The sequence below is a fragment of the Hyperolius riggenbachi genome, chromosome 10 (genome assembly GCF_040937935.1).
Source record: "Hyperolius riggenbachi isolate aHypRig1 chromosome 10, aHypRig1.pri, whole genome shotgun sequence".
Taxonomy (NCBI): Eukaryota; Metazoa; Chordata; class Amphibia; order Anura; family Hyperoliidae; genus Hyperolius; species Hyperolius riggenbachi.
Window position 1 is genome coordinate 216,775,920 of NC_090655.1, and position 16,024 is coordinate 216,791,943.

Here is a 16,024-nt window from a genome sequence, read left to right on the forward strand (position 1 = left end):
GTACAGTTACCAATAGCGGCATGTGCTTGTGTCACTGTGCCTTTAACAACAGTGTAGAGGTGGGTGGTAGGGTACTAGGATAAGTTGGATGGGACTAGCCAGTCATCCTATTGCCCCACCACCCACCTCGGCACCGATGTTCAAGGCGCAGTGACACAAGCACATGCCGCTGTTGGTAACTGTACAACTGTCTGGTTAAGCTGGATGTTGCTTGACTGACACTACAGTAAATGATCATTTTGCAAAGGATGGTGTCCGCATTCTGCTTCTGTGTATCTCACGTAAAAGTACACTCTTTATCTTCAATTCAGGTATCCTTTAATAGTACATCTTACATTACATGCAAAGTAACAAAAAAATATTCAGTATGACCAACCAGTCACACTTGTCCACTTCAATCCATCTACTGTATAACACATTCTATCACAATTACTCAGACAGCTCATTGGTATTCAACACATTATCCAGATGAATAACAATATCAACAGCTTCAATGACAGGAGAGCTACTCAGAGATGCATCAGATGTACTTTCTAGTAGGCTTTATTTGGTTATATTACATTCTAGTAGGCTTTATTTGGTTATATAATGCAGAATTGTTTCCAGTAACAGCTTCCCACATCATTGCACCTGATTGTAACATGAAACCATAAACTGTCTGCCTCTCCTCCCCCTGATAATTTCAAGCCCAAAACACATGTATCCAATGATCTCCTTCTCATTTAGGGGTACAGCACTGAGGCATTGGGGTATATCTGCATGATTTGTTCTGGAGTACAATAGGACCTGGGAATACAACTGGCTTCTTATACCTTATCTTTTGCTGCTTTCATATTTATAGCATTATCATGTAAAATAGTGTCCAATCTACCTCTGTGAGGTCATAACAATATAGATCTATAACATTATCCCTAAACATATTTACACAAATCAATAGAACCTTGGAAGACCCCATCTCAGGCAAAGTGATCCAATCTTTCTGAAAATGAGTCCTGTGTATGTCCAGCTTAAAACAGATCTAAACTCTTGCACAGCGGACAAGGAAAACACATAAAAGGTAGTTGCTTAGTAATTCACTCTATAGCGCATATGCAATGAACTCTTTCTTCTGAGTTTTCTCCTAGGAGTTATGTTCTAACTTAATAATAAAAAAAAGCCTTTTTGGTACTTTTTCAATTGCAAAAAGCTAAAAGTTATCTCCTAGGAGGAAACTCAAAAGAAAAAGTTAATTGCATATCACTATGGTCTTGATTCATTAAAGAGACACTGAAACAAAAAAATATGATATAATGATTTGTATGTGTAGTACAGCTAAGAAATAAAACATTAGGAGCAGAGACATAAGTCTAACATTGTTTCCAGTACAGTAAGAGTTAAGAAACTCCAGTTGTTATCTATGCAAAAGAGCCATTGAACTCCACGACTTTCAAAGTCGCAGAGAGCTCTGTCTTCTGAAGCTTGTTATCTCAACTGTGTCACAGTATTTTCTTTTTTTTCTGCAGAGGACAGTTCAAGAGTTCACTAGCCTGCTCTGTAAAATCATTTAGAATGCTGAGTAGTGTGTAAACTGCAAATACTGTATTAGAGAATGATGCAATGTTATAAAAAAAAAAAAAAACTATATGAAACTGAAAATAAAAAATATGAGAATATTTTCTTTGCTACTAATGTTCTACTAATTATCGGTGCTACACAACCAATTCATTATATCACAATTTTTTCTTCACTTCAGTGTCTTTTTAAGCATATTGCACTGACACAGTGCAAGTTAAATAATCTAGCACGACTTAAATCTAGCGCGCACGCTATGAACGTTACTGGCAGTGTAGCGTGCGCGCCTTAGTAACGGCTAATGCTGCACAACAGTGACGTAGCACGGCCACGATACTTCACTAGCATGGCGGCTACTACGTTATCGTAGTAGCGTCCACGCTAGTGAAGTATCGCGGTCACACTATGCCACTATTGCACGTCATTTACAAGCATTGGCCACTACTTAGAAGTGCACGCTACACTGCCAGTAACACGCATAGCGTGTGCGCTAGATTTATCTGTGCTAGATTATTTAACTCTTGCTATATCAGAACAATATGCTTAATGGATCAAGCCCTATGTGTCTTTAGTGATAAGCCTAATTACCCGACAACAACAATTAATCAGCAAGTATAAATCAGGACTGTTAGCTGAGTTGGAACTGTGCTAAGGTGTGCCGTCGTTCTAGGCTAATATTTAAACAATGGAGGTTAACCCTTTCTGTGCACTCCATGGTACCAGGAAGTAAGCACTGCAGGATTTTTGTAAATTTTCTGTAAGTTGTATTGAATATTTTTTGCCTTAAAGGCAATCATGCTGTTGCTTATTTTTAGAATAGAGAGGAAGTTCTTAGTTTAGGTCAGCTTTAACATTGCTGGAAGATATTCCTCTCATTTTAGTAAACTTCTGTGCATTCAGCTGAAACACTTCATGTTTTCTAGATATAAAACAAAGGCACAGAGAGAAGGAAAACTCCTTTCCTCAGTTCAGTCTGGATGAATGTAAGCTACTTATATTCCCATATCTGCAGCTCACAGTAGGTAGCTAACATGCTATACAGAAATGTCCTGGGGTCTCACATCCTAATTTTCTATTTTCAAATTCTGACTCTGAATCATGCACAGAATCCATATCAGTGTGACATAAAATCTAGTTCATTCAGCTGCCAACAAAAACAAATAATTATCTTTTCATAACTCTAATGTTGTCAGGAGGGCTTGTTCAGCCAGATAAAAGTATTCTGACTTTAAAGCCTGGGACCCACTGGGAACATTTTTGCAGTGCTTATCATTTGCCAACAATCTGCAAAGTGATACACCAGTGGAAGCTTATGGGAGTGATCCCACTCGCATTTGTGATTTCCCGAAAAAGCATCCATAGTGTATCCCTAGCAGTATGTCCTTTTCAGGAGAGACATGGCTGTAGGGCCGCACTATAAATAGTTTTAAAATCAAAATTGCGATTTTTAACACGTATATTTTTCTGCGTCACCCCGTAACCTGCCGCATTCCACGCATAGAATTATAGCGCAACTCACATTCTGCGATTCCCCGCAGCCTCTTTTTACTTCCTCTCCCAGGCATCAGTTGTGTTGGTAACAGTGCTCTCTGTGATGACGTAACCGCATGTAATCACAGGGGGCACAGGTACCAACGCAATGGACGGCTGGAAGAGGAAGAAGATAGAAGCTGACGGTGTCATCCCGGAAGGTAAATTGTTACTATGCTATGCCCGCTCTCCCTTGACGCTACACCTATGATGCCTGGCTACCTATACTGGAGGCACCTACCTAGCTAACCTATACTGGGGGAAACTATACTGACTACTTATACTGAAGGCACCTACCAGGCTAACCTATACTGGGGGCAACCTATACTGGATGCACCAATCTAGCTAACCTATACTGGGGGGCAACTATCCTGGCTACCTATACTGAAGGCACCTACCTAGCTAACCTATACTGTGAGCAACTATACTGGATGCACCTACCTAGCTAACCTATACTGTGAGCAACTATACTAGGGGCATTGTAAATGTGGTGCTACAACTTATTTTGAAGAAAATTGTGAATAAAATCCAAATCACAATTTAAATGTTTTCCTAAAATCATGCAGATTCTGCCTCATTTGCATAGGGAACTTTTACAATGGGAATTATAATTAAACAAAGACAAGTTCTAAGTAGGCTTAGTACTATATACACACACACGTTTATCTCATGTCACCTCAGCTCACAGACTTTAACATACCAATAGTATGAAAGCAATATATAAAATAAACATTGGAAAATAACTCTTATAACACTTTTTACACTCCGTGCATTAATAGAGCTTTTTACCAGTGACATCTCTCATGTTGGACAAGATTTGATTTATTCCCAAAACATTTCCCACACACAGCACATGAATAGGGCTTCTCGCCAGTGTGAGATCTCTCATGTTTGACTAGGCTTGATTTCTGAGCAAAACATTTCCCACACACAGTACATGAATAGGGTTTCTCACCAGTGTGACATCTCTCATGTTGGACAAGGTTTGATTTATTCCCAAAACATTTCCCACACTCAGAACAGGAATAGGGCTTCTCACCAGTGTGAGATCTCTCATGCATGACTAGGTCCCATTTTGTTACAAAACATTTCCCACACTCTGTACATGAATAGGGCTTCTCACCAGTGTGAGATCTCTCATGCTTGACTAGGTCTGATTTTGTTACAAAACATTTCCCACACTCAGTACATGAATAGCGCTTATCACCAGTGTGCAATCTCTCATGTCTAGTAACATGTGATTTCAAACTAAAACATTTCCCACACTCAGCACATGAATAGGGCTTCTCGCCAGTGTGAGATCTCTCATGCTTGACTAGGTCTGATTTTGTTACAAAACATTTCCCACACTCAGTACATGAATAGCGCTTATCACCAGTGTGCAATCTCTCATGTCTAGTAACATGTGATTTCAAACTAAAACATTTCCCACACTCAGCACATGAATAAGGCTTCTCGCCAGTGTGAGATCTCTCATGTTGGACAAGGTGTGATTTACTACCACAATATTTCCCACACTCAGAACATGTATATGGCATCTCGCCAGCGTGAGATCTCTCATGCATGACAAGGTTTGATTTTTGGGAAAAACATTTCCTGCATTTAGCACATGAATAGGGCTTCTCACCAGTGTGAGATCGCTCATGCTTGACTAGGTCTGATTTTGTTACAAAACATTTCCCACACTCTGTACATAAATAGTGCTTATCACCAGTGTGATATCTTTCATGTCTAACAGCATGTGATTTCAAACTAAAACATTTCCCACACTCAGCACATGAATAGGGAGTCTTGCCAGTGTGAGATCTCTCATGTTGGACAAGGTTTGATTTACTCATAAAATTTTTCCCACACTCAGAACGTTTATAGTGCATCTTGTCAGTGTGAGATATTTCATGTCTGACAACATGTGATTTGCGAACAAAACATTTCCCACACTCAGCACATGAATACGGTTTCTCACCACTGTGAGATATTTCATGACTGACAAGATGTGATTTTTGAACAAAACATCTTCCACACTCAGCACATGAATAGGCCTTCTCTCCAGTGTGAGATCTGTTATGTAAAACAAGATGCGATTTCTGTGCAAAACATTTCCCACACTCAGCACATGAATAGGGTTTCTCACCAGTGTGAGATCTCTCATGTCTGACAAGACTTGATCTCCAAACAAAACATTTTCTACACATGGAACATGAATAAGACCCTCCACCAGTGGTAGAGCTCAGCTGGGCATGAGGCCCCTCGGGGTTATACAGTTGAGGGGTGTCTGGGGGAATATTTGGGGTAACCAGGATATCTGCAGGAGTCTCTTGTCCATTGACATCATCATCATCCGCTGTACAGTCTGTGGATCCAGGGAGACGAGTCTCTGAAAAAAAGTTCCTGATGCCAGAACTCTGTGCTGCAAATAGAGAAACATCACTTCCTGTTAGAGAATTCTGCGGTGAGAAACAATGATCAATTATGGATGGTCAGTGAGCTGCTGATAACCCAAGTTGATAAAGTCTTGAAATGAACAAAATACAGCAGCTGCATAAATTTGCATATCATTAGCATAACCTTTGCACCATCTCAGAGTTATTGGCATGTCACTGACCATCACCAATTATCAGCCTGACAGAGAACCGCAGAAGGTTGCGCTCATTACAGGCGGCCAATCACACGACAATAACTTTCATGCAAATGCATTCCATGACAAATGTGATTAGCTGCATACAATTTGCATTACATTTGCATACACGTTATTTGCGTCTCATTGACCCTCCCTACACCTAAAGCATTGGTCACAGATTGAAAAGCAGTAAATTGTAGACCTTGATGAGAAAATGGAAGCCATGTTTAATGCTGGGAATACGTCATTCACTTACTGGGAGGGAGGAAAAGAGTACATAATAACCTTATAGGTGCCCCACAACACATGTAGTGAAGGGCTCACGCATCAGCTGTCCGGCTTCTATGCATTCTAAACGTCTTGTACACATCCTATGGGATGCGTTGCAAGACTCACTACCGCACTTCCTCCTCCCGGCTTGAAGGAGGAAGTGCGGGGTATTGAGTCTTGCAATGCGTCCCATAGGATGTGTGCAAGACGTTTGTTGCCGCATAGAAGCCAATGGAATTCTGGGTAATTAACTCTCCCCCCCCTCCCATGCACACAGCTAAGGCAATTAAGCCTCATTTGAATCACAAATTTGAGTAGGTAACTACTCGTAAGCCCATCACTAACCACCTGCATTAACTTTATACCAGTACAAGGATATATAAAGAAATATTGAAGAAACTCCAAATGGTTTGTATGCAAAAAGGTACAAAAAGTCTTTATTAAGACAAAATGTTCATGTAAGGTATCCTTCAGACAGCATATTCCACAGCAGAGAATGGCAAACATACAGCAGTGATTAACATTGAGGTGACAATGTCGACTTGTTTTGGGACAGACCACTCTCCTTCAGCTCTTGTCGTGTGCGGTTCCAGTGTCTGAAAATTGGATTGAGTGGCTTTGTCTGGCTTTATGTCGTCCAGATGTCCTTTGTAATCATGCATTAACTATACAGATTTGTATCTATAAATGTGGAGGCCTGATGAAGGATCTGTCCTGAAACAAGTCGATGTGGCAGTGATTGACAGCGCCGCTCGAGCAGGCATAGTACAAGGCCGACCCTGAGGTCGACTAGCCTATACTGGGAGCAATTATACTGGCTTCCTATACTGGGGGTACTATGCCTGGCTACCTATACTGGGGGGGGGGGGGGGACCTATAGCTGGCTACCTATACTGGGTGCAACTAGACCTGGCTAACATGGGTGGGGGTGGGGGTGGGGTGCAATTTAGCCTAGAAACTGCCCCGTACTTGGAAAGCACATAATGTGCACATACTGTTTGGTGGCCGCAAAATTCATCCTAAAACCTACTCCTCAACTTCTCCCGTGCATGGAGATACCAAATACTAATGCCTCGCTCACATTGCTAGAGAACTGTGGGGCCCAGAATCAATTAAATGCATTTTGCATTTTTAGAACTTAAAGGAGTCATCAGGCTTTCCATGCCTCCTGCCCCCCCCCCCCCCCCATCTACTTACCCGTGGCTTCCTCCAGCTCCTTCCTAACGACATGTCCCACGACGCAGCTCCGCTCACAGCCCGCGGACCGGTTTTCCCGCCGGTACCGAGGTCTGCCTCGTACTGCGCCTGCGCGAGCGGCGCTGTCAATCATCACCATGATGTCCGCGCTATACTGCACAGGCACAGAACTACTGTGGAAAAGCCTGATGACTCCTTTAAAATCCAAGGCAGAATTTTTAGCATCATACTTCACTTATAGCGGTACAAAAGGACCAAGACCCCTGAATAACCCCAAAAATGACCCCATTTAGAAAACTAGATACCCAAATGTATCCATGGAATGGTAAAATTAGGGATTTGACCATGTGTTCTTTTTTCTGGTCGGGGTGCAGCATTGGGGGTTTCGTTGCTCGTCCCGATATAATTTGCCGTTACCGCCGCGCACCCGACAGACCACGAAGGCCCGACATCTTGCAGCATGTCCGACCGATTTATGTGACCAATTTCGGCACAAGATTGGTCGTATCATCGATCGGCATGCACTTGGCGGCACCAACTTTCATCCGATTCAATTATAATTATCAAATCGGATGGTCGATTGGCCACCAAGTTGCTTGATGTATGGTCTAGCTTATTTTATTTCAAATTTTTTTCAAAAGCGGACCTGAACTCAGAGCTTCCTCTTTGCTCTAAAAGATAAACAACAGCATAATAACCTTAAAACCATGTACCCACGTCGCGATTTTCCAGACAACCTATGATTTTTTGAGCGCCGAGTGATCGTTTCTGCAATATCACGATATGGGTACAGGCACACGACCACGGGAACGTCCCTTACAGTCATGCCGCAATAACGTCTGTCATGGCGGATCAAATCGCTAAGATCCCCAATGACTCCTGCGCAAAGTACCGTGATCGCTTGAAGTCTCGTTCGCTGCTGGCATGTAGCGTCGCGTAACGTCATGCACACCCACCGGCAGGAAGAGGCGTCACTGACGACCATCGTCAAGGGGACGTCGCAGGACCTATCTTAAAAAAAATAAAAATAAAAAAAATAAAAATGTTTGTTACAGCTGATACAAATCCTGCAATAAATCGGCATTGTTTCTACTTCCTGCTTTCATGGAAGCAGACATATTGTTAACATCCTGTGCTTTCAAATGAGCTTATCTGCTATCTCTGCTGTGGAAGTCAGCTGACACAGGGGAGAGATCCAATTACAACTTGTGATTACACACAAATGAGGGGGTAATTAAACAGGATAAACTCAAAACATTTGCAAAGAAGAAAGTAGTAGGTTGGCACTACCTGTGAGGCAGATCATGTGGTGTATGAGCAGTTTCAGTTTGCTCTCTCCCTTGGGATCAGCTTCTAGCGTACTCTGGCACAGACCATCATGCTTGAATGTGGTAGAAGGCAGAGGAAACTGGCACTGCTTCAACGCTGATTTATTTGTATAAAAAATATAAAACAGTCATTGCGTAGCATAGCATAAAAGGATATACCATTGCGGGTGAGAGTTTCGTGGTTGGTGCGGTGGGTGCTGGGCGCTGTAGCCTCACGGCCGTTTCACACTAAGATTGCGTTTCTACAGAGGCCTCCATAGAAAGGCAACCTTGGCGCGAAACGGTCATAAGGCTACAGCGAAATGGCCGTAAGGCTACAGCGCCCAGCACCCACCGCACCGTCATTTCGCTGTAGACCTATGCCTATTTCACGCTAAGGTTGCGCTTCTACGGAGGCTAGTAGAAGCGCAACCTTAGTGCAAAACAGCCGTAAGACTACAGCGCACAGCGCCCACCGCACCAACCACAAAACTCTCACCCGCAATGGTATATCCTTTTATGGTATGTATGGATGTTTTACACAATGACTGTTTATATTTTTGATACAAATAAATCAGCATTGAGGCAGTGCCGGGTTCCTCTACCTTCTACCACATTCAAGTTAAACATACAGGGTGAATATCTCTGTTTTCCTTCTGTCCTGTGCTAGAGTTCAGCTCCACTTTTTTTTAATTAAGTTTTTTTTTACTAACTGGAAATGATCGCTCTATAGAGAACAGAGACCCGGCTACAGTGTACTGCCGAGTCCCGTGGGATGCTAGCGCCGCTGCAGCTGATAACTGACAGTTGCATGCCCTATACATACATTACTCGGTAGTTAAATGGTTAGAACAAATAATTTGCCAAGATATATAAAATCACACATAATAAAGTGTGATTTTCTCACCCACAGGGTCCGTATTCCACATATGGTATTGAAATCCCCACCCCCAGTGTGAAATTGGGGCCGGGAGATATTTTTTTTCCTTTCCAAACCATAGGTGCAAAGGATGCTGGGGGGACTGATGCCATAACTCCACCCCATGCCCTTCTCCCAGCCCACACTACAGTGTAAGGAGATGTGATCTAATCCAAGCAGGCAGACAAACATCTGAAAAAAGAATTATAGCCAACAGACATAATAGGACAAGCTGCAGCAGTTCTCGTGTCTCTCCTCTCTATGAAAACAGATGTAATTTGATCCAGGCAGGCAGAAGGCGGGGGGGGGGGGGGGGGGGGGCAAAGGAGAGAACCAGGCTGGAGGGGAGGAACTGAGGGTGCTGAGAGTGTACTTTGGCAAGGCTTCAGCATGAGAAAGAAGGAAGTGCTGCTGCAGATTTAAATGTTAGTCTGTTCTTTCCACTATGATGTACTAGATATAAACTTTATATGTTCTTCCAACTGTACACAGTGCATAGACTACATATATTGTATGTATTGCCATACAAACCTTTTTTTGGCCAGAGGTCCTCTTTAATGATGGCAACTCTGCAGGGAGCGGAGACCCCAGACAGATCCCCCCTTATCATATTCTGTTACTACTGCAGCTATGGACACACACTAGAATACATTTGGCTAAAATATACCTCCCTACTGTGACCAATCTGTGTACAGCAAAGCACAGTGAGCAATCTCAGGTGTTTACAGACATCCTCTCACTCGAAGACAGGAATAGACAGGATTATCAGCTGCAGTCTGACAATTGTTTTGTGCTGGATCAATGCATCTTCTAAGACAAAACGCGGGCTCCAAGTGTTGAGAAAGCTCGCCATTTGTTTTGGGCTTGCCTTTTACTCATCCTGGCAAAAGAGCCCACTCACAGGATGACACCAACCAATCACAGGGAGCCTGGTCTCTTTCTAGTATGCGCACAGACGTCCACATACAATTACGGGTGTTTATATCAGCACTTAGCAAGCAGGGCTCCTTTCAACTTCACTGGACCTACACCAAATAGACAAGACACAGATCATGTACATTGCACTTTTCTACTGGCAGACTCAAAGTGCTTCAGGGCTGAAGCCACTTAAGGTGTGCTTCACGGGCAACCAGGATCATTAGGGGGCCTTGCCCAAAGACTCCTTACTGTTGTACGTACTGGCTTGGTACTGTACTGGAATCCTCCTATGGAAGGAACTCTAACCATTTAACCACTTGAGGACCAGAGGTTTATACCCTCCTAGTGACCAGGCCATTTTTTACAATTCTGCACTTCACAAATTTTATGGTTTATTGCTCGGTTATACAACTTAGCACCCACATGAATTTTCCCCCCTTTTCTTCCCACAAATAGAGCTTTTTTTGGTGGTATTTGATTGCTGCTGCTATTTTTAAATTTTGTTTTATTCATCAAATAAGAGTTACATTTTGCCCCCCGAAAAAATATTTTTTTTATTTCCCTCCCTCCCCTAAATTGGCTCTAGACTACGCTATGTACACTACACGACACAAACATAAGACATATGTCTATGGCAGGGATTATATTGTAAGCCCCTACGAGGGACAGTTAAGTGACAAGGCTTTCCTCTGTACAGCGCTGCGCAAGATGCCAGCACTATATAAATATTATTTTATATATAAAGAAAGAAAGAAACCAGCCTGCCAGTGCTGATCAGCCGCTGGCAGGCTGATCATTGTGTCCCGTTCTGTTTACAGACGGGAGCTCGTGCAAGCTCCTGTCTAATCTCGCTTCTCATGATAGTACACCATATGGCTTCGCTGAGGTTCAACAGAGCCACTCTGCGGCCGCCAATTGGCGTTAGGCGGTCGCAGAGAGGTTAAGACCAACTATTTGTAAATATGAGGTTAGACCTCTTTGAGTTTCCCTCACATGATTTATAAGTCGAGTAGATCCCTCCGGAGTATAGACGGATCTCAAATGCTCTACCACCCTTTTGCACCTTGGTCTTGTGGTCTTCCCTATATAGTAAAATTTACAGGGACACAAGACAGCATATGTCACACGACCCCCTACTGGCCAGACCACTTAGTACCTGATAATCTGCTTCAGCCCACAGACCATCCAATCTTGTGGATGCAATCGATGTGCCGAAGTAGCTAGAATTGGGCAAACACATAGGTCATGAGGGAATGAAACACAGACAATTTTCTACGCACAATTTTACGGTAAAGGGCTGCTACCACCTTTTTTATTCAGGAAAAGAGGAACCCACTATCTAAGCTCAGCTAAGAAAGAAAGGGTTAACACAATGTATTCTTACTGAAACTGAATTGTGGCTCTTGGTGGTTACCCATAACCTCCAAGCTTCTGAAAGAATGACAGAGACCAGGAGCCCAATGGCGAGATATCAATGTAAAAGGTGGAGCATAAATTCTTCCAAAACTATAAAGCCTGAGGGGTATGAACTAGTCTAAATACACTGGGGGAGGTGCCCTAGGAATATCACTGTATAGACTATAAATTTAGGTAAGAGATATGGGGGTTGATTCACTATAACAAATAGCGTGCCTTATCAGAGTTAGCGTGCCTTATCAGAGTAGCATAGCGAGTGCTACGAACTTATGCCTGCTAATTGGCAATGGCGAGAGCTCCACTCGTCCTGCCCTGAGCCCCTGCGGGTCCAATCACTTTAAAGAGACTCTGTAACAAATTGTTTATCTTTATTTCTTCTATGCTATAAGTTCCTATGCCTTTTCTAATGTGGTCTGGCTTACTGCAGCTTTTCCTAATTGCACAGTAGCTGTGTTATCTCTGTTATATGATCTAATCTTCTCTCTATAGTCGGCACAGTCAGGCTGAGGCAGTCAGACTGGAATGTGCAGGGCTGCTTGTGATTAGCTAGAAGCTGTACACACCCCCTGCAGGCTCTGTGTGACTAACACACTCTGCTTAGCTGAGCCTATTAGAAGCTGGTTAGTTTGTTTGTAAACACTGCCTAAAACTGGCAATTACAAGCCAGGTTTGCAGCAGAGAATGGCAGAAACAGCACAGAGGGGACCAGGAGCACATAATGAATAGAATGGTATGCTTTTTATTGTAAGAATTTCAGAGTACAGATTCTCTTTAAAGGACAATATTCCCGCACTTTGATTGGCCCAATAGGCTGCCTGTCAAGTTTCCTGTCATGTGACAGGCAGCCTATTTGGCCAATCAAATTGCAGGGATAATGTTCTTTAAAGTGACTGGACCTGCAGGGGCTCAGGGCAGGACGAATGGAGCTCTCATCATTGCCCATTAGCAGGCATAAGTTCAGAGTGCTCACTATGCTACTCTGATAAGTCTGAAAAGGCATGTTAACACTGATAAGGCACGCTATTTGTTATATTGAATCAACCCCATTGGCCCTTATTCAATTCCCTTTTTCTTCTACATTTTCTCCTAGGAGATATTTTTCACCTGCTGTTTAAAACAACTTTTTAGCACTCTGCAAATGAAAAACTACCAAATAGTAGGTCAAAACTTTTTTCAAAATGATTCTGAGTATTTTTTTTGCAAGGTGGCTTTAAAGGCATTTTATAGATAAGGAACCTGATTCACAAAGCTTTTCTGTTAAAATGATCTCACCTTATTTATTAACTCACAATTTACCTCTCCTTATCCAACTTAACTCATGGTTTAGCTCTCCTCATCTATTTATCTCATGAATTATATCTCCTTATTTCTTTATCTTATGCATTAGCACTCCTTACAGTTAAGGTGAAAAATAGGTAACCTTTGTGAATCAAGCCCAATGTGTGTGAATATCACCTAGGAGAAAACTTATGAGAAAAAGTACATTGAATAAGGCTCATTGGCCCATATGCAATTAAAGTGTACCAGAGATGTTATATAAACGCTGGCAGTACCACCACTGATCTTCCACTGACCTCTCCATCCCTGTGTTCTCCGCACATTGGTATGATCCCCCTCCCCATGCCCCCTCCTCCATTCCCTCCAATAATGTACAGAGACCATTATCAGCTTATTACAAACCGGTAAAACAAAGTCACCCCCTACCATAAGCAATCTGTGTATAGCAATGTACAGTGATTATTATTAGCTTTTTAACGGCCAGTAACACTAAGTCACCCCTACTGTGAACAATCTGTGTACAGCAAAGTACAGTGACCATTATCAGTTTATTACAGATCAGTAACACTAAGTCACCCACTACTTTGACCAATCTGTGTTGAGTAATGCACAGTGACTATTATCAGGTTATTACAGGTAGGTAACACTAACTCACCACTACTGTGACCAATCTGTGTACAGTAATGTACAGTGACCATTATCAGCTTATTACAGGCTGGTTACACTAGGTGTATCATGTGACTGCAGATTATAAGATCAAAATACCTAAATAGTTGAAGTGTTACATAACTCATTACAGGCATGCTGTTAAGTCACATTACACACATCACACCCCTATTGCTTATCACAGTTCCTCCTCCACTTTTTAGCTCCATATGATCCATACTGTGCCCAACAGGGACAGTTTGTTAGCTTAATTAGTATTTTTGAATATCTAAACTTTATCACTCACCAATGTTTAATCCTGTAAATATGTCTTCCTCCTTATATGCTTTCATAATGTCCCCCTCCGCCATAGACTGCTGATCACTCCTCACATACGTCTCTTCTTCCTCTTTAATTGTCCTCATGTCACCCTCCTCCATAGACTGCTGATCACTCCTCACATAGGTATCTTCTTCTTCCTCTTTAGTTGTCCTCATCCTGTAACCCTCTTCCATAAACTGCTGTTTACTCCTCACATATGTCTCTTCTTCCTCTTTAGTTGTCCTCATCATGTCACCTTCCTCCATAGACTGCTGATCACTCCTCACATATGTCTCTTCTTCCTCTTTAGTTGTCCTCATCATGTCACCCTCCTCCATAGACTGCTGATCACTCCTCACATAGGTATCTTCTTCTTCCTCTTTAGTTGTCCTCATCCTGTAACCCTCTTCCATAAACTGCTGTTTACTCCTCACATATGTCTCTTCTTCCTCTTTAGTTGTCCTCATCATGTCACCCTCCTCCATAGACTGCTGATCAGTCCTCACATATGTCTCTTCTTCCTCTTTAGTTGTCCTCATCATGTCACCCTCCTCCATAGACTGCTGATCAGTCCTCACATATGTCTCTTCTTCCCCTTTAGTTGTCCTCATCATGTCACCCTCCTCCATAGACTGCTGATCACTCCTCACATATGTCTCTTTTTCCTCTGTATGTATCCTCATCATGTCACCCTCCTCCATAGACTGCTGATCACTCCTCACATATGTTTCTTCTTCATCTTTAATCACAGCATTAACATGTAGGAATTCTCCATCCTAAGTGTACAAAATGATTGATAATTTATTTTTGAACACAAATAACAGCACATGCAGAATTAAACAATGTCCTTCAGTTCCACCTACCAGATAATGGTGGGGAATGGTGTGATCTTCCTGTGGACATGCACAGGAATAAAGAGGATCTGTACATCTCTCAGGTCGGTTTGTATTACTGGATCCATCTGTGGGAAACACACACTGATGTATACATTTTCTCTATATGTTTATCAGATGATGGGGGATCTAGGTGGACCCTCCATACTGTTCTCTACTTTTCAAGAATTGAATGTGTCCTCTTACCCGATGTGAGGGGCAGCTGATTCTCCACCATGACATCCTTGTAGAGGTACTTGTGTTTTTCTATATACTGCCACTGCATTATAGAGAAACAGATAGTGACACCTTATAGGATCCTGACACACACAATGATACAAATCACCACCCAGAAACACCCTTTGTTGTTACTGGATAATGGAGAATTCCCAGCACTGCTCACCTCTTCTGTCAGCAGCTCCATCATCTTCCTGATGATTTCCAGAATCTTCTCTTTATTGTGCCTGTCAGATATCAGGGAATGAGGTCGGGGCACAGTGATGGTCACATGATCACCAGACTTCACTGGAGAATAACTCTGTATAGAAACCAAAATTAATGTCACATGACCTTCCTGAATCCCTTTTCACCTCTGCAGTTAGGTGTGTGTATTATTAATAGAGATAAAAGTTGTCATACCACCTCCCAGAATCCCCCTCACCTCTCCAGTCAGTAGATAGATCATCTTCAGGGTGAGATTGAATATTTTCTCGGTCATGTGACTCTGGTACTTGTCCATCCTCAGTGATGTGGTCATATGATATGTACAAGATGCTTTTGCCTATTAATAGATAATAAAGGGAGGATAATCTAGGTTACACATAGTGATGAAGCTACCGATACAGGATCCAACCTCCCCCCTTCTCTCCCATAGGGGCCGTCCCACATTAGGGTGGGATAGCCCAGATCCCACCCTCTTGTCCCATTTCATGCCTCCTACTCACAAAGCGCCAATCTCTGCTGTTTCCCTGGCCCCTTCTGTCTACTACAGCCATGCTTTTCCTATACGCTGGTAACTTTGTGAGTGGCAGGTGAAAAGCAAACCCAACTGCAGTCACTCTCACTGCTGCCACCTGGTGTACCCTGAGCTCTGTGCAGACTAGAGCAGCATTAAAGTGGACCTGAACTTAGAACTTCCTTTATGCTCTAAAAGATAAGCAACAGCATAATAACCCTAGTAATT

At 42.6% G+C, this 16,024-nt stretch overlaps 1 protein-coding gene across 1 annotated transcript in view; it reads right to left on the reverse strand.

Annotated features, from left to right (window-relative positions):
* LOC137534509 (zinc finger protein 585A-like) overlaps positions 1–15,647 on the reverse strand; it is a 30,046-nt gene extending 14,399 nt beyond the window's left edge. The window contains exons 1-6 of the mRNA XM_068256043.1: positions 15,503–15,647; positions 15,245–15,379; positions 15,049–15,121; positions 14,833–14,930; positions 13,956–14,745; positions 3,871–5,488 (exon numbers count right to left, since the gene is read on the reverse strand). Coding sequence (XP_068112144.1) covers positions 3,871–5,488; positions 13,956–14,745; positions 14,833–14,930; positions 15,049–15,121; positions 15,245–15,379; positions 15,503–15,598 — 2,810 coding nt within the window. The 5' untranslated portion in view covers positions 15,599–15,647. The remainder of the gene's footprint in view (positions 1–3,870; positions 5,489–13,955; positions 14,746–14,832; positions 14,931–15,048; positions 15,122–15,244; positions 15,380–15,502) is intronic.
* Between the last annotated feature and the right edge of the window lie 377 nt (positions 15,648–16,024).